The sequence below is a fragment of the Pipistrellus hanaki genome, assembly GCF_964339955.1.
Source record: "Pipistrellus hanaki genome assembly, chromosome: 5".
In the NCBI taxonomy this organism is placed as follows: Eukaryota; Metazoa; Chordata; class Mammalia; order Chiroptera; family Vespertilionidae; genus Pipistrellus; species Pipistrellus hanaki.
This window is the reverse complement of record NC_140507.1, coordinates 67,572,789-67,591,788: the sequence shown is the minus strand read 5'-3', so window position 1 is coordinate 67,591,788 and position 19,000 is coordinate 67,572,789. Positions and strand designations below refer to the sequence as shown.

The 19,000-nt window shown below is 39.7% G+C and overlaps 1 protein-coding gene across 6 annotated transcripts in view; it reads left to right on the top strand.

Moving 5' to 3' along the window:
- The window catches only part of MSRA (methionine sulfoxide reductase A), a 389,871-nt gene that overhangs the window by 220,350 nt on the left and 150,521 nt on the right, over positions 1–19,000 (top strand). For all 6 annotated transcript variants that reach the window (XM_084886494.1, XM_084886493.1, XM_084886495.1 and 3 more), the window contains one exon: positions 4,977–5,081. In XM_084886494.1, coding sequence (XP_084742620.1) covers positions 4,977–5,081 — 105 coding nt within the window. The remainder of the gene's footprint in view (positions 1–4,976; positions 5,082–19,000) is intronic.

The window sequence follows — 19,000 nt, the reverse complement described above, 5'->3', positions numbered from 1 at the left end:
TTAATCCTTTTGATCATTTGCACTGTGTATTTTTACACCAGCTCTTGTACTTCGGAGAAATAAAGTAAAGAAACTTAAAGGTGAGTTTGAAGAAGGCTTCTCCACACTTTGTTTGTTAATTCAGGTGGATCTTGAATTTTAATGGTAATAGTTTCTTTTAAACAACCAAGTTTTTTCAAAACCTTTCCAAAAATAATGTCAGTGCTCAGATTATGTCTGAAAGTGTTCACTGGTGAGTGGAAATCTTTCCTGACCCCTTATTGCTGCCACACACAAAAGAAGAACCTAATCTTGGAAAAGTCTTGCCAGCCTGGATGTCAATTTACCACACAACTGTGACTTCTCACCTCAGAGTCATACAATGAGCCTGAGCCTAATCCTCACCTCCCATTAAATCCTGGTTGGATATTTGCTGGATCCTGTCACTTACTGGCTACGAGACATTGTGTGAAAAAGCTTGTGGAGAGGCCGTTGTTTCCTTATACGTAAAATGGGAGCACATCTCTTTGGTCAAGTTGTGTGCAATATCTGTATGGCTATATTTATAGCAGCATTATTCACCATAGTCAAAAGGTGGAAGCAACCCAGTGACCTTGGAGAGATGGATGGATAAACTAACTATGGTGTATACATGCAATGGAATATTATTTAGCCTTAAAAAGAAAGGAAATTCTGACACATGTTTCAACATGGATGAATCTTGAGGACATTATGCTAAGTGAAATAAGCCAGTCACAAACAAAAATACTATATGATTCCATTTATATCAATTACTAAGGGTAGTTGAATTAAAGAGACAGAAGTAGAATGATGATTGCCTGGGGCTGAGTGGAGGGAGGAAAAAGGGAGTATGTTCTGGAGATGGATGGTGGTGATGGAAGCACAGCAAGTGATTGCACTTAGTAGTACACTTAAATATGCTTAAATGGTAAATTTTATGTTATACTAGAGGCCTGGTACACAAAATTCTTGCACGGGGGATAGGGGGTTTCTCTCTGCCCAGCCTGCATCCTCACCAATCTGGGATCCCTCTCATGATCTAGGACTGATGGCTCCCAGCCACTTGCCTGCCTGCCTGCCTGATTGCACCTAACCGCTTCTGCCTGCCAGCCTGATCACCCCCTAACCATTCCCTTGCCAGCCTGATCAATGCCTAACTGCTCCCCTGTTGGCTTGGCTGCCCCTAACTGCCCTCCCCTGCTGCCTGGTCACCCCTAACTGCCCTCCCTTGCCAACCTGGTTGCCCCTATCTGCCCTCCCCTACTGGCCTGGTCACCCCTAACTACACTCTCTTGCCAGCCTGGATGCCCCTAACTGCCCTCTCCTGCTGGCCTGGTCACCCCTAACTGCCCTCCCTTGCAGGCCTGGTCGCCCCTAACTACCCTCTCCTCTGTCCTGGTCCCCCCTTACTGTCCTCCCCTGCAAGCCTGATTCCCCCCAACTGCTCTCCCCTGCAGGCCCGGGTACCCCAACTGTCCTCTCCTGCAGGCCTGGTCACCTCCAACTTCCCTCCTCTGCCAGCCCGGTCACCCCTAATTGCCCTTCCCTGCTGGCCTGATCATCCACAACTGCCCTCCCCTGCTGGAGGCCATCTTGTGGTGGCTATCTTATGTCCACATGGGGGTGGCCCTCTTGTGTGTTGGAGTGATGGTCAATTTGCATATTAGGCTTTTATTATATAGGATGTATTTTCCACAAAAGAAAAATTTGTTGTAAGCATGAAAGAATATCAAGTAGGGAAAGTGCCTGCCATTTTATCAGCATTCAGTAAGAAGTAACAGCTTTTACTAGGGTTTGGACATTGTATTCTAATGGTTACATGATATTTCATCCTGTGGCTCTACCATAATTTGCTTCTTTTTGTTTGTTTGTTTGACTTATGGGTTACTTATAATACTCCACCATCGTAATGATGATGGAGTGAATTTTCTGTGTGTGCATGTCTCTTTTCTATTGTTTGGAGTTATAGCTTTGAGATCTATTTCCTGGACCACTTAGGGTGAATTAATCTTAATCTGTGTGACTTTTTCTGCATATGCCAACGGGGTTTCACAAGAGTGTAGTCACGGCACCAGCCAAGGGAGGGTGCCAGTTCTAGAGCTGTAAGGGCACTTTTCAGCAGTTTTTTACAAAATGTAATAAGTAAGAGATGGTATCTTAATGTTGCAATATGTGTTTATTTCCTTTTATCACTAAAAGTGGTGAGTATGATTTAGTCTTGATTTACGTTTATATCTTTCTATGTGTGATTACATCTTTTACCTATTTCTAGTGTGGTTTATATGCCTTTCTTATGAAATATATTTGTCATATTGGTAACATATTGTTGCCATTTTTAATATTCTTAGAGTTTTACTTCTTATGTAGTTAAATCATTTCTTTAAACATTTCAAAATGCAAAATAGTAATATTTTAAAGTAGATAAAAAGTGGTTTTACAATAACATGATTATTATAATTAATGTATCATCTTCCTATAATTTCCTCATTTTTCTTTTCATATCTGTTAGCATAAAATCTGTCTAGATGCTTAACTGACATTACTATAGTATTTGAATTAAAATTATATAGACTGATCAATTAATAAAATATTAATAACTCAATATAAAACGCATTATAAAAATTAGAAAAATAAAAAATTAAAATAATAAACATGACTTTTAACTCACTAATAATTAAATTTATTAAAAATAAATCTGGTACATATCCAGAAAGAGATGAGTAAAAAATATTGATAGTACTTATAGGAGAGGAGTATAGATAATTTTCATTTTCTTTTTTATACTTCTCCACATTTTCAAAGATTCATACTGTTTGAAAACTATTGCCTCTACAATCAAACAAATTTAAATTTGAAAGAAGATAAAATACAATGAATAGATTTTTTTTTCTGGATTTATGTTCACTTTGATCTCTTTGCTTTTATATGTTAGACAGAATCCTGGAAAAATTCAGAGGTATTTTTTCAGATTATGGTTCAGAAATTCACTAGATATTTGACATAGTGCAAATCTAACTTATACGTCTCCAGTGTTTGTATTTGTAGAATGGGGAGCTTTACCTTCCCTGCTTACACATAAGATGGTTGTGAGAATGAAGGTGGGACTACCAACAAATATGAAAACAGGGTTACAAATTGAGGTGTAAGTTCAAGGGATTCCTGGAACAAGTGAGGTTTGATAATGAGTTAGGACTCACTGAGAGCTGTTATTCTCAGTTACAGATTATTTTGGGCAAATCAACCAAAGTAAGAGATGCATAGAGCAGAAGCCTCTGTGTCCTGTCACATGCAGTCAGGGTTTTACTTGCCCATGTGTTACTTCCTGGCATCCATGTATGACCATATGCAGAGAGTATGGCCAACCAGGAAACTGGTGAAAGCTTTGGTGTCCAGAGTTATTATTGGGGCTTCATTACATAGGCATGATAGATAGATAGATAGATAGATAGATAGATAGATAGATAGATAGATAATAGAATGGAACTCAGTCTGTGTTATCCCACCCTCAGTTATATGGTCTTTAGCCCTCACCTTAACATTGTTGGATATAGCCAACCTTATCCTAAGATTTGAGGAGCTGCTCAATCTTAAGATTCCCAGTCTCCATCTTAAGACTGCTGGTATGGGAGCTCCACCCTAAAGAAGAACACTTCTACCAGAGAAATAGATTGCCATGACCTAGAGGCTTATGCAAAGGTCAGATAGCTCTTTAGGCGAGGCTAAATGTCTAACTACACATGAAAGGGTTGAAGAGAGATGGACAACAGAGTTAAATATGTAGATGATGTTTATATGGACAACTCTATTATTTACTACTAGAGGCCTGATGCACAAATTTGTACACCAGTGGGGGCCCATGGCCTGGCCTGTGGGATGGGGCCAAAACCAACTCTCTGACATCCCCCGAGGGTCCTGGATTGGGAGAGGGCACAGTCCAGGCCAAGGAACACCATGCCAAGGGACCCCCACCGGTGCATGATCAGGGCCAGGAAGGGACCATGGGAGGCTCCAGGGTGTGTCTGGCCCATCTCGCTCAGTCCCAATTGGCTGGACCCCAGCAGTAAACTAACCTACCAATCGGAGCATCTTCCCTCTAGTGGTCAGTGCATGACATAGTGAGTGGTTGAGCGGCCTTAGCATATCACTAGCATATTATACTTTTATTGGTTGAACAGCCAATCAGACAACTAGACACTTAGCATATTAAGCTTTTATTATATAGGATATCCTAACACTGTAAAATAAGGAAGGGTATGAATTTTATAGGTGTAAGTGATATTGCAAATATCCTTTTCATGGATCCACAGAATCTTGGAGACCACTTTTGAGAATGGCCGCAGGTGCTGGAGACAGACATTTGCTACAGTAGTTGTTTACCACATAGACAAAGTGGGCTGAGAAAGCACTTCCTGCCCCACTGGGTATCTGAACCTGACCTTGCCTCAGTGTTAACAGCTCAGCAAATGTTCCTCTGTTAATGAATTTATCTAACATGAACAAGTTATAGGTCTGCATTTTACAAGTTTCTCTATTCGGCACCATCTCTCTCTGAATTGCAGTTGAGCTTACTGCATACAGCAAGGCATGATGATAAAAATAAATCAACTCATTCCCCTTTGCAGGGTTTCAAATCTCAAGCACTATGTCAGAGGGGATCCATAAGGTTTCATGAGGGTGAAATTGGAAAAATGAAAACTCAAGCTTGTTTTCTTGTGAAATCTAAAAAAAGATAGAGCACAGTGGAGAATTCAGCATTGTCAGGAAGGTTGATAAATGACAACTGTATGCTTTTAGGGGAAAATAACCAGTGACAGAGACTTAGAACAAAACCTCAGCTAAAGCACAATTATGCTCCCACCCTTCCTTCAGAGGGAAGGATGTTAGCCTTGGTGTAGAGGTTGTTGTTTTTTAATAAATAACTTGTAATAAATTGATGCTGTCAGTGAATTTTGGTTGTACATTCTGTTTCTTTCAAGGAAAAACTGGGCATGCCGAAGTGGTCCGGGTGGTGTACCAGCCAGAGCGCATCAGCTTTGAGGAGCTACTCAAGGTCTTCTGGGAGAATCATGACCCGACCCAAGGTAGATGAGTGAGCCAGTATTTAATTATCTTACTAATTACAGCTGGGATAATTAGTGTTTGAGCTGCATGGAAGAGATGAACCTTGAAATCACACAGGAGCTCAAGAATATGATTGCAGACATTTATTGACGGAGAAGAGGAGGGGCTGGGGAGAAAAAGGGTGAGAGAATAAAGGCGCAGCCACAGTCGGTGCCCCTCCCCCCTTTACAGCTGTCAGGGGTGGGAAAATTCCCACAGAGAAAGATGCCAGACAATAGAGGTTCGTTCACCTTTATTATTGCATTATTCCTCCTTAATGCAGTCTTTTGTCTACAAAATTAAAGTGTCTTTTAGCAGCTCCAAAGTTTTCTGATTTATGGTTCCTTTATTTTCCTGAATGTAGCCTTTCTTGTCTTTTGACATTATTGGCTATGTGTTTTTTAATGTCTGTGGGTGATAAAAAAAGAAAGAAAGAAAGAAAAAAGAACATAAAGGTAAAATACAGTATTCAGTAGCTCCACAATGCTCTCATTATTTAAATATTTCATTTTTCTTCTGTGAAATTTGTTATATGGAGACATTAATATATTTGTGTTATAAACAATGGTGGCCAGAAATTTTATTTGAATATACACACAAGCAAAAATCCAATGTTGGCAAATATTATTGTAATATTCAATAATGGAGCCATTTCCAGATCTCATCCTAACAGCATTATGATCACTGCTTTGCCCATGGGATGATCTGATATTATGAGGCTTATGAGCTGAAAAGTACTATATGATTTTCACAAACCCTGTTCATTTAGCAATCAGTGTATTTATCAAAAATACTTCCCTTTAGTGTCAAGTTTTTGTGTAACATGTATGCTGTGTCGGCAGTTTCCTGGTGAATGGATGTCTTTTTCCACATTCTCACTGTGCTTTGTGCTGGAACCTTAATGCGATTCAGCAGCAGAGACTGGTGGGTCCTGATTCTGAGAACTTCCCAATGTCAGTGTGATTTGCCAAAGGGTGAAGGTCAGAGCTAAGACAAAAGTAACAAATTGATAAATGAACCAGGGTAAGGCAAACCCACCAGGGTGGGTGAAAGCCTAGGAAGGAGGCCAAGAACCAGTTTTCCATTTCAGTAAAGTGTGGTTAGACATGGGGGAATGAGTCCCTGGTGGGAGAGCAATGATGTAGGGGCCAGGGACAGTAGAGGACTGGTAGAGCAAGAATACTATAATCAGAAGGTTCAGGTGTCAGCCCAATGTGGACTACCAGCCTCCCTTCATATCAAGTGAGACAGGCTTGGCTCAGTGGCAGCTGTGCCTGATGAGCTCTTAAAGGTGATTGCTAGGAGCAGCCATTCAGCCATTTGCCTCTCAATGACAAGGGTCAGGGCTGGATGCTGAGAACTCCAAAATTCTCAATGGAGACACAAACCAGGAGCCCAGTAAACCTGAAGTCATGTAGGAAACAGGCTTCAACAGGTCCCTGAGGTTGGGTATGCACCCTTTGGCCAGGCCAACCATAATGCCATTATCTGAAAGAATCACCTTATGTTTAGCCCTGGTAAAATTTTGAAAAGAGTGAAGTCTGTTATCCACTTTTCTCTCCTTATTTCTCTTAACTTCTTACCAATTTTATCATATTTTTACCTCAGATAATTAGGTCACTAATACTGGCCCCTGATCTCATGGGGGAATTCTACTTTAGAAAAGAATTTTAAAAGAACCTCTTGGTCTTCCACCCCACATATTAATTTTTTAAAAAATATATTTTATTGACTTTGTACAGAGAGGAAGGGAGAGAGATAGATAGTTAGAAACATCTATGAGAGAGAGTCATCGATCAGCTGCCTTTGCACACCCCCTACAGAGGATATGCCCGCAACCACGGTACGTGCCCTTGACCGGAATCGAACCCGGGACCCTTCAGTCCCCAAGCCGACGCTCTATCCATTGAGCCAAACCGGTTTTGGCCCACATATTAAATTTATTTCAGTTGTGCCTTAGCCCTTTTTGAAATCATTTGTTTACTATCTGATTTGTTAGGGATGCAATAACAGAGTATCTAAGTCTGGGTGGCTTAACCAACAGAAACTTTTCTCACAGTTCTGAAGGCTGGAAGTCAGAGATGAAGGTGTTGACAGGGTTGGTTTTACCCTGCCTGTCTTTTCTCTTTATCTTCACACTGTCTTCTCTGTGTGCATCTCTATTCTAATCTTCTCTTACTATAACAGTATCACTCAGATTTAATTAGGGCCCACCCAAATGACCTCATTTAATCTTTTATTTTTATTTATTATTGATTTCAGAGAGGGAGGGAGAGGGAGAGAGAGATAGAAACACCAACAATGAGAGAGAATCATTGATTGGCTGCCTCCTGCATGGCCCACACTGGGGATCAAGCCCACAATCCGGGCATGTGCCCTGACTGGGAATTAAACCATGACCTCTTAGTTCTTAGGTTAACACTCAACCACTGAGCCACTCAGCTGGGCTGGCCTCATTTAGTCTTAATCTTTAATGACTATCTCTCAATATGGTTATGTTTTGAGGTACTGGAGGTTAGGGTTTAAAATTATGATTTGTGGGTACTAGGGAAATATAATATAGCTCATAATACTAATAGTATGCCATATTGGTTGGTGTACTATTCTTGGGGTATTTTTATCCTAACTGGAAAAGACTTTAGAGGTCATTTGGTTAAACTTTAGCTTTAGTTCTATAAGCCAAAAGATGAAATTGGGGTTTAAGGACCATGGGATTGGGGTTTAAGGACCATGGGATTGTTGAGTGACATTTTTATACTGATATTTGGACAAATTGCACACCTAGGAACAGAGTTTCTCTGCCCTTTCAAACATTTGATCATATTTATTATAGAATACTGCTTAATGCAATATACACAGTCACACTCACTCATAGTAAACACAAGATATCTGATCTTCCCACATTATTATTAGAATTACCTTTTTGGATAGTTCAAAGTGATGGGCTATGGTAACAATAGTTCTCTGCCTTGCAAAGTTTCCCAGGAACCTTCTGGAAAAAAAGACCAATGAGTGATCACATGACCCAGGTCTGGTCGATCACAGTATCTTTTCCTGTTGTCAACAATGTTTGATCCAAAAAATAGTCATGTAACCCAAGCAGGACCAATTGGAGTTCTTCCCTATGACTGTTGATGAGAGAAACTAGTGTTCTCACTTTATTGGGGTACCGAAGTGATGGTGCACTGAGCATGGAAAGAGTCTGTTCACAGGATAAGCAAGGGAGAAAGATGAGCTGAGACACTGAGAAGTGAGAGTTGGGAAGAGAAACCTTCAGGAGACTTGGAGCCCTGAGACTTCATGCTCCTACAATTCTTCCTTCAATTCTGAGAGTTCTCCTTGTAGCATTACAAGAAGTGAGGGTTAATACATATCCTCCTCTTTCCTCTTTTTTTACTGAAGCTAGTTTGTTGGGTTTCTACTACTTGCAAATAAAAAAAAAAAATCCTGAATAATCCCCCTATTCATTGTGCTCATTATATTCAGTAACTACTGTGTTTCCCCGAAAATAAGACATCCGCCGAAAATAAGACCTACTTACAGGTTTCCTTCTGAGTGAAATATAGGGCATCCCCCGAAAATAAGGCGCCCCTAGGCTAAACATGAGAGATTTGGTCCACTGATTCTAAAAGAAATGGAGTCACAAGAAATTCACCAGGAAATTCAGGAATTGGATTGTTATGATGATGTTCCAGAAGATGATGACATGATTGTCATGGAATAAATGAGTAACTTCTTGATACTGTAGAATTCCCAGTTTGTCTGGTTTGTGTTGACAACTACCATACTACCATATCATATACAGGTAATAAATTTCCTTTATTTTCATTTAACAATAAATGTGTACCGTATTCTTCTTCATGGAAAAATAAGACATCCCCTGAAAATAAGACCTAGCGCATCTTTGGGAGCAAAAATTAATATAAGACACTGTCTTATTTTCGGGGAAGCAGGGTATTAGCTAACAATGTTCATTTGGCTCTATAAATCAGAGGTCAGTGCCGTCTCCACTTTTACTCAAGTTTTGTCTTTCTGGTGACAAGCAATTCTGGTAAAGGCAAGAACATTCCGTAGGCAGTTTTAGGAGTCCACTCTTGTTTCTGGAAAAGAACCTATTGCTTCACAGACCAGAGTCTCCACCAAATCCAGCATGCCACTTGTTGCCTCCGAAATGTCCATTTTCTGAGTCAGAGCACTCAGTCTTAAATGTCTCTATTTACCTCATCTGCTCAAAGAAATGCTTTTCTTTTCTGTGCCACTTTTCACTGGGAAACATGGCAAGAGTCACCATGGGACATCAAGTAGAGAATTGAGAGGCTGTGGTCAGTGTCAAGTTCATGTGCAGCCCAGCTATCTCCTGCTACATTCCCACATATATGCCCATCATTCAGGAAGTGAGCTTCAAATTCTTACCTCAGAAAAATTACAGGTGAAGTATGTTTTAGGACATCAGGGCTCCCTGGAAGCTCACTTCCTGAATGATGGGCATATATATGGGAATGTAGCAGGAGATAGCTGGGCTGTATGTGAACTTGACACTCTGACCACAGCCTCTCAATTCTTTAGTTGATGTGAAGCTGAACCCAGGAAACACGCAATTCTCCACAGAACTATGACTCAAGAGAAATGTGTTTTAATTAGCATGTTGAAAGACTTTAGTACCTTGTTTATAAAATCATTAGGGATTTAAAGGGGCCACTTAAATGTTTTAGTTATAATTTACTTCATTTTGTGGGAAAAGCAGTCTTCCTGAATATTTGCAGATGTGGGATTCTTGCTAATGTCAAGTGTCTACTGTAGAAGAAAAAGCAGAAATTAGAGCTTAATTAAAGTCAGCTTTATTAATTTGGGTATTCATGACATAGATTAGACAGAGAATACCCTGCATGTTCTTCACTGCTTCCAAGTACTAAAGGCGGCTCTCACAGTCTCCATCCTCCTCCATGGAAAGAAGGAAGTCCCCATGTCTCCCCTTTTGAAGGGAGCAAAGCCCATAAGAGAACTTTTAGGAAGTGGAGGCTCCTAAAGATATAGGTGGGGCCAGACACCTGTAATTCCACAGCCAATATGCAGTGAGTCCTGGTGTGTGGAGTAGCAGACCCAATGGCATTATTATACATTTGGCCAGTGTATAGGGTAGACTTTTCTTTTAATTTACCAATTATCATAAAACCTGTACTTTTGCCGGAGCTTTCAGATAGCACTGTTAAAGCTAATATGTCCTAGTCTTTCTTTTTTATTAATTGGACAAATAAAGTTCCTCCAGGCTTCTAAGGGTAGACTGGGCATGCCCATTCTTGACCATATAGTCCCCAAGCTCCTCTGGTCTCCAGGCAACGTGGCAGAACCTGAGATTTATATTTGGCTTCTGGCCCCTGCTGTATCTCTTCCCAATCTTGCAACCTTGGCCAAAACAATTATTCATTCTAAACCTCTGTTTTCAGAAAAAGGGATACTAATGTTTATATAGCTTACTTCATGTAAGCTATATAAACATTATCAGAATTAAAATAATCTGAAAATAATCAGAATTAAAATAATCTGAAAATAATTTGAAAATGGTTAAGTACCATGCAAATGACAGGCATTGTTATATTCTCAATACAACAACACAATTTCACCAGGTCTATTTATTTTTATATCTATGTTGCTAAATGTTTTCATGGATCTCCCTGTGATATAGGTGGGCTCTTAGTACATTTTTAAAATCAAATATATTAAAATGTGACTATGAATTTAATCACACTTTAAACTGAATGCTTATTTTATTAACCAACCCAATGTCCCCCTACCTCTGGAAAATGGAAATTCTTACACACATAATGTGTCCTACAGCCTCTACCATACCTGCTGGGCAGGTGGATTTTGTACCTCTTGCAGTAGCTCCAGGCCTTCCTGGTGAACTGTGGCTGCAGGTGGGGCCTGCTCCAGAGCACTCCTGAAGGAGCAATGGCCTCCCTGCAGAGAGGCCTTCTGGTTGAAACTAGGCATTGAACCCATATCAGTTTCCCTACTTCTATAGTATTGGAATTTTTGCTGATTATGCTTCTCCCCATAACAATTAAATATCCCAGAAGCCATATGGCTAAGAATGTGTCAAATTCTTCCTCCCCGGCTAAGTCTACAAGTGATGGTACACAACTTCTGGGTTGTGTACTCTTCCTCCTCCTCCCTTCCCACAGGTTGCATGTGCTGGTAGTGGTGAACAGTGTGGACCACTGGGATGGGGGCTTTACACTTGTAATTGAGGTATTACAAGATGGAAGGCTCCAGAGTTATCATCCCAGGCTGGACTCTACATAAGAACTGTCTTCTTTAAGCTACTGTTATTTTGGTTTATTTTAGGCCTTTTTATTTTCTACAACAGATGAAACTATATCCATACTAAAATAGCCTTCAACTCTAAGCTGATGAGCTCCCAGTCACTCCTCTGAAGATCTTAATTAAAATGTTCCCCAATTAAATGTCTTTAATGAAATCTGTTAAGCAGTTAAGAGTATGAACTCTGGGGTTAGAGGAGATATGGCTTTAATTGGTTATCCCACGTGCTCACTGTATGGCCTAGGAAAGTTACAGAGCCTTGTCAAGTCTTGTTTCTCTCTACCATCTCTTGGATACTTTGTCCTAGTTGTATTGTTTCTTATCTGGCTGCTACAAGTAGCTTCATAACTGACCCATCTTGTCCTTTCCCAACCCTTTCTCCATAATGACCTGTTAAACAGACAAAACAAAGTATGTCCCTTTCCTGCTTAAAGCACAGGGCTGGTTGTCTATTTTCTTTGGGACAAGAATCCAGACTCTCTACATGTTCAGCATGACCAAGGATTAGCTGCTTGGTGCCTACTTTGCTAATGTGTTTACCCCTCCCCAGCCCTTACACAGCATTTCTGTTACTGTGACCTTTGTACACAAGCACTGTCTTGCCTTGGAGCCTGCACCTATTGATTAATCTGCCCACGGCTCTTGGCCTGACTAGCTCCTTCCTTTTCTTCAGCTCAAAATGTTCTGTCCCTGATCTACCCGAACGAAAGTATTTTTCCTCAGCCCCACTCCCAGGTTTCTCTATCCCTGAACTCTCCTTCCTGCCTAACACTTATTACAGGTACAATGATTTGTCTGCTTACTTGTTTATTAACTATCTCATCTTCTAGAAAGTAAGCTTCGTATTAAATATTAGAGGTCCGTTGCATGATATTCGTGCAAGAGGCCTTCCTTCCCCTGGCTTCACTCCCAGCTGCCCAGGAGCCGCCAAGTCCTCGCTTCTGTTCAAAGCACTGCTCCTGTAGCTCCCTCTGCCGCCCCCTTCCCTCATAGCAGGCGTCACACCCCTCCAGGCTGCTCAGCACCTGCATATGCAAATTAACTTCCATCTTTGTTGGGTTAATTTGCATACTCACTCTGATTGGCTGTGGGTGTGGCTAATTTGCATGTTTCTCTTTTATTAGGTAAGAAGATTTTCTCATTGAAAAATTAAGTGAGCTCACTTTCCCCATCAGTAAAACAGTTCCTGTCCTATAAGTGTGTGTCAGGATGTGTGAGGGAATGTAGTCAGTCGGACAGAGCCCAGTGTCAGGCAGAGTGTAGGACTGCACTTTTCCTGCCTGGGTGAGAGACATGGCATCAGCACCTGGTTATCTGTCCTGCTCCTTCTTGAACCCCAGTATTTCTCCACTTTCCCTCTATGATCTTCCCCAGCAGATGTCCTCAATACTCCTGATCGTTCTCTACTTGGTTTATACCCTTTATCCTCAGTCGACTCCTCAGTGCTTCTTTTCCTCTCATACTCCCATCCCCTTCCACAGTGAACACCCAGTGAACCACAATACCTGTGGTGTTAGGTCTCATGGGGCCCCAGGACCATACACCCAGCCTGGTGGTAGCCCTTAGACCCATGAGTAGGGAATTAATGTGGCTCTTCAGCCCTTGGTTGGAACTAGAGACCCCCAAGGACTCTCTTCTACTCAGTGCCCTTTGATCCCACATCTCCCCTTCTCTCTCCCCACTAAGCATCACTTTAGGTGGATTGTTCTCATGAGGCCCCCAGAGAATCAGGGGTGGGTTCGTCCATTCCATCTTCAGCAGGTTTGCTTCATAACCTCTTTCCAGGTGCACAGTAGAGAAGGGAGCTCTCTTCCCCTGCCCTGCTCTCTACTGGGAAACATTAATTGGAGAGAGAAAAATCCTATTTTCCTTGTTTCTCATCAAGTTGGCATCAATTAAGAGTGGTGTTCATATACTTGAACTCGCCAAATTAATATCTGAACTTTGTTGTGCTGACCCTTTTAACTTAGTTTTTTTAGATAAGTCACCAATTTTGAAGGAGTATCTTTTTTTTTAGACCATGTACAAGGAATCCATCATCTGCAAATAATTAGACAGTAGAAATTATATTGTATTGCTAATGAGCAGATGTGCATACTTATAGTGGAGGAACAGCTGCACACATATAAAATGCAAAACGACCCAAACCCGGCATTATGAATTCTAAAAGGGACTCCATTCTTTTAAGAATTTCAAAAACAGAAAAAAATGAAACAAAGAATTTAAGTGACATTTTTCTTTATTAATTGTTCTCTGAGTTGCACTTTTCCCTGCATAACATTATCATACATGTACATAGTATTTTTGCTATTTGCAAATGTGCTATTTGCACTTTCAAATCCCTCTTTCATATAATACTATAGAGCTTATATTTAACATTTTTTTCTTTGCATTTCTAGTACTGTAAGGGTTTAAGGGTTGGTGCCTCCAAACTAATAAAAGACCCCTCCTGGGTGTTTTCTCTAGGCTGGGCATGGTGCTAAGTGCTTACCTCCACGTGGTCCCATTTGATCCTTAAAGTCACCTGTGAACTGATAGTCTTAGACCCATTTTACAGATGAACAAACAGGCCCAGAAAGGTGAAATGATTTGTCATAAGCCAATTAGTACTGATGGGACAGAGCTGGGATTTGGACATAAGGGCACAATTCCAAAACTCGTGTTCTTTCCGTATGTAGTATTATACATGATCCCACGTTGTTACACAATGCTATTAGCCAAAAGAAAATACAAATAAACCCATGGCTGAAAATAGTAGCACATTATCCATCAAAAAGTGTCTGTCCTTATAAGCTCCTCATAATTCTGTTAAGGATTTTCAAGACAAAGTTCAAATAGGCTTTTGAAAACTTTCAGCCAGGAAGTTTGGATGATATATAAAAATATATTGAACGTGTCATATCAAGGAGCTTACAAAATGATTAGGAATTAACAGGTAAAATTTGCCAGACTAGAACACCATTGTTCTAGAGAATTTGACAATCCCAGAAAAGCTGAATTTCGGGGGACTTATTAAGGGTATAAATGCAGTGATTCTCGACCTTTCTAATGCCGAAACCCTTTAATACAATTCCTCTGACCCCAACCATAAAATTATTTTTGTTGCTACTTCATAACTGTAATTTTGCTACTGTTATGAATCATAATGTAAATATCTCTGTTTTCCGATGGTCTTAGGCAACCCTACTAGCGGTTTCGACTCACAGGTTGAGAACAGCTGCTGTAGAGCCTAAGACCATCAGAAAACACTATTAAGGGTGTGACCAACACAATTAAAGCACTTGACCTCTGTATATCTATCAAACACTGTACCCTATACCTTTGTCTTTTTAAAAAATCTTTACCTGAGGATATGTCCCTATTGATTTGGGGTGTGGGAGTAGAGAGAAACATCTATTTGCTGCCTCCCATGTGTACCCTGACTAGGGATCAAACCTGAAACCCTCCTGGTGCACAGGATGCACTCTAATCAACGAAGCCATCCTGCCAGGCAATCCTATACCTTCTTAATCACACATGGAACAAAAAGTCTCAGTACATTGCAAAGGGACTAAAATAATAGAGATTATGTTTCTCTTACCAGAATGCAATTATGCTAATATTACATATAGTGTCTTTGCTCTTTGCAAATGTGCTATTTGCACTTTCAAATCCCTCTCTCATATAATACTTTGGAGCTTATGTTTAACATTTTTCCTTTGCCTTTCTAGTGCTATAAGGGTTTAAGTGTCTGGTGCTACACACATCTCTAATTATGTATAATAGTGCAATTATGCTAGCAAAAAGATGTAGAAAATAGTCCTGAAATTTTCTAAATATCGTACAGATTAAACATAAGTCAATATGGAAATGAGAAAATATTTTGAACTGACTGGAAATGAAAATATGATACATCAATACTTATAGGGCATAGCTAAATCAGTTCTTAGTAGGAAATATGGAGTCTTAAATCTATCCATTAGAAGAGGAAAAAGACTGAGCTGAATATCTAACTCAAGAACTTAAAAAATCCACAGCAAAATAAACCAAAGAAGAAAAATAATAAAGAGGAGAAGTAAATGAAATGGAAAGTAAATGCATAGTAAAGTTTCTATGTCACCATTTTTTATCCAAGTCTTAAAGTTCTATAGGAATAAGTCAGCCAGAGTATTCCACTGTAGAACATTGGGCATGTAAATGGTACTTATAAGATGTTTACATTTGTTTCAGTATCAGCACACAGGTGCACATTCATTCACCAAGCTTGTGCTTCATCATGGATATTGTTCATATTGTTAGCAGGAATAGCAATCAATATATTAACCTTTGTTATTTCTAGATATGATTACAGAAATGTACATAAATGGTCAAAAGCACATAAACAAACCACAGTTTATTGAAGTGTCCACATTATATAACCACCACTCATGTCAAGAAATAAAGTGTTGCCAGCACCTTTGAAAACCCTCTATGTATCCATCCCTACTGATAACAGGACCCTACTTCTCTCTCCAGTTGTAACCATGTCTGATTTTTGTGACCATAATTTTCTTGTTGTATTAGGGAAACACCATATTTTAGTTTTGCCTGTTTTAGAAATTTATTAAAATAAAATTACACTGTAGTTTTAATACTTCCCATACTATTATGTTCATGAGATTCTTTTTATTTTCTTCATTTTCATTGTTTCATAATACTCTATTGTATAATAGACTGCAACTGATTTATCCATTCTACTGTTGATGAATATTACCAGCTTGGGCTGCTAAGAACATTGTTGACATGTATTCTGTTATACCTAGAGATAGAATTGTTGGCTAATGGAGTTTTCACGTCTTTAACTTAACTGAATGCTGAACTGGTTTACAGAATAGTTGTGCCAATTTACAAAACCTGAATCACTGCATGAGACTTTATGCTTGATATTAAATAGAATCTTGCTAGAACTTAATTTTTATTTCTGTGATTGCAATTTTTGACATTGACTATGATTTCACATGTTTTCTCACCACTATTCAAATCCTTTGCCCATTTTTCTATTCAGTGGCCTTATTTTTTTAATCCATTGGAGATATTCTTAAAATCTATTTTTATATATCTGGATACTAATCTTTTATAAAATATAACCTCTCTGTTCTTACATTTTATTAATTTTTTTATGAACCAACATACGATTTTAATATAGTTTAAAAATAGTTTTGTTTTGTTTTAAAGAAAAGATGTTTTTATTTATTTCAGAGAGAGGAAGGGAGAGGGAGAGAGATAGAAAAATGAATAGCGAAAGAAAATCATTGTTCAGTTGCACACCCCCTATTGGGGAATGGAGACTGCAACACAAGCATGTACCCTGACTTGGAATCTAACAGTAACCTCATGGTTCATGGGTTGATGCTCAACCACTGAGCCACATTGGCCAGGCTAAGTTTAAATATAGTTTAATGAATATTTTCCCCTTATGGATAATGCTTTAAAAAAAAAATGTGTCTCAAACCCAAAGTCGTCATGATATTGTCTACTTGGAGTTCTGGAGTTTTGCTTTCACACTTAAGTCTTTAATCTACTTGGAATTGGATTTTATGTATGGTGCAATGTAGAAATCTAATTGAATGTTTCCCATGTAAAAATCCAAGTCATCTTATCACTATTTATTAAAAACACATTGCTTTTCCAGCTGCCCAACCATTAAGTAAGTGCCATGTTTTCTAGAGTTTTTGGTAGCACTCTACTTCAAGTTACAAATTCCTGGTAATAAATAAATCCCACTGGCTTAAGTTACATGTAGAGTGAAAAAGATCAGTTTGCCTTAGCTGGTATGGCTTACATTCTTCCTAGGCAGAGGTTAAAATGGGCTATTGAAGTCCTGTCAAATCTGGGCTGGCCAGTTTCATAGTGGACCATTCATCATAGTTTCTCCACCCATTTCCCCCACTGAGAGTTATTTTCACACTCCATAGGAAGAAAAGAGGTAGTTGAAGAAGCAGATAATATATAACTTCCCCCTCCCTCCCTTTGTCCCTCCTTCTCTCCTTCTTTTCCTCCCTTCCTTCCTTCCTTCCTTCCTTCCTTCCTTCCTTCCTTCCTTCCTTCCTAAAAAACAAGGGCTCTCCATCTGTTTGCTCAGTGTTTTAAATTTAAAATGAGATGTCAGTTAAAATTGACAGTATTAATTTTTCAGTCAGGTAAAGTGAGATTGTTCCATATTAATAAGGCTTGTCTCAAACACCTGACTTAAAGGCCAGGTGTGCCAGGAAAGGTCACATGGGTGATGATGGGAAGTGCTGTCTATCACTATGAGGGATTCAGGCTCATCTACCTATTGGAGGACTTCAGTGATGTTTTTCCCGTGGAGGCCCTATTTCCAGCAGAAGGCAGAAGGCCCTCCTTGAAATGGCACTTGTGTAAGCTGTTCCATGAATGCCAGTCATCCGTGCTGGATCCTGTGCCCCTGCAACAAATAGGCAGCCTTTTTGTGACGTCTCTGTGGAGACAAGGTCAGTACAAGAAGCAAGGAGTAAAGGGACTCTATTTATTTGCCTAGAATGTTTGAAATTCTGAGCCATTCATTAGTTATTTCATTTTCATTGAGATCAATTGTGGAGAAGCAAGTGGGAGTGTTCAAAAATCTAGTAAACGGAGTTATAGCAGCTAAGCTTCTCCTTATGTTTATTGCACAAAGAGACTCAAGTAATATAAGGTAGATATACCATTCTGAGTGCTACCAATGCAGAACTGCAGAATGTAGGCCAATGGTCTTCACCTGAGAATGGTGTATGGTCTTCACCATACTCAGGTGTATGGAAACCACATGCTGACCACAAGAAGTTTGATCTGTTAATTTATAGCAGTTTAATAAACGTGTCTAATAATGCTTCAATAAATATCTATATACTACAGTAGTATATAAAAGACTAAGTGACTGACCATACGTCCATCCAACCATCTGACCAACTTACCGACCAGTACATATGATATGCACTGGCAATTTAAAAATAAATGTTGCCCTGGATCAGTGGACAGAGCGTGTGTTTTGATCTGTCATTGTCAGCTGTGAATTTGGTTGACACTTCTATTATAGAGAAAGGGTGAATAGTAATATTTCTTCTAATTAATTGCCTATCAATGTGTACAAATCTATGCACTGGGCCAGTAGTATCTAATAGTTTATCACAACAAAAGTGATAGAATGTAAGGAATGGCATAGCAGAAGAGGTGGGCAGCAGGTGGCTTGAATGAGAGCAAAACTAGTTGAATAGTTTCAAATGTTAGGTTCGTTTCCCTCGACACAGAGCCTGAGACAGGGATTCAGTACTGTGACTTATTGAGGAAAAAGAAAAGAACCTCTGAGTGAGTGAGAGGGAAATAGGATAGGAAAGGGGAGAAAGCTGAGCAAGGATGTGGCCTGGGTAGTCAGTCTGGCCTAGGTCTGCTCCCGTGTGGGGGGCAGGGCAGTTCTGGAGGTGTGGCCATGTGACTGCATTCTTGCCTATGAGATGTGAGTGAACATCTGGGAAGGCTCTTTAAAGGCAGAGGGAGTGGGAAGAACTGTCCTTCTATTTTCCCTTCTTCTAGTCTGCAACTTGGATATGATGGCTGTAGTACC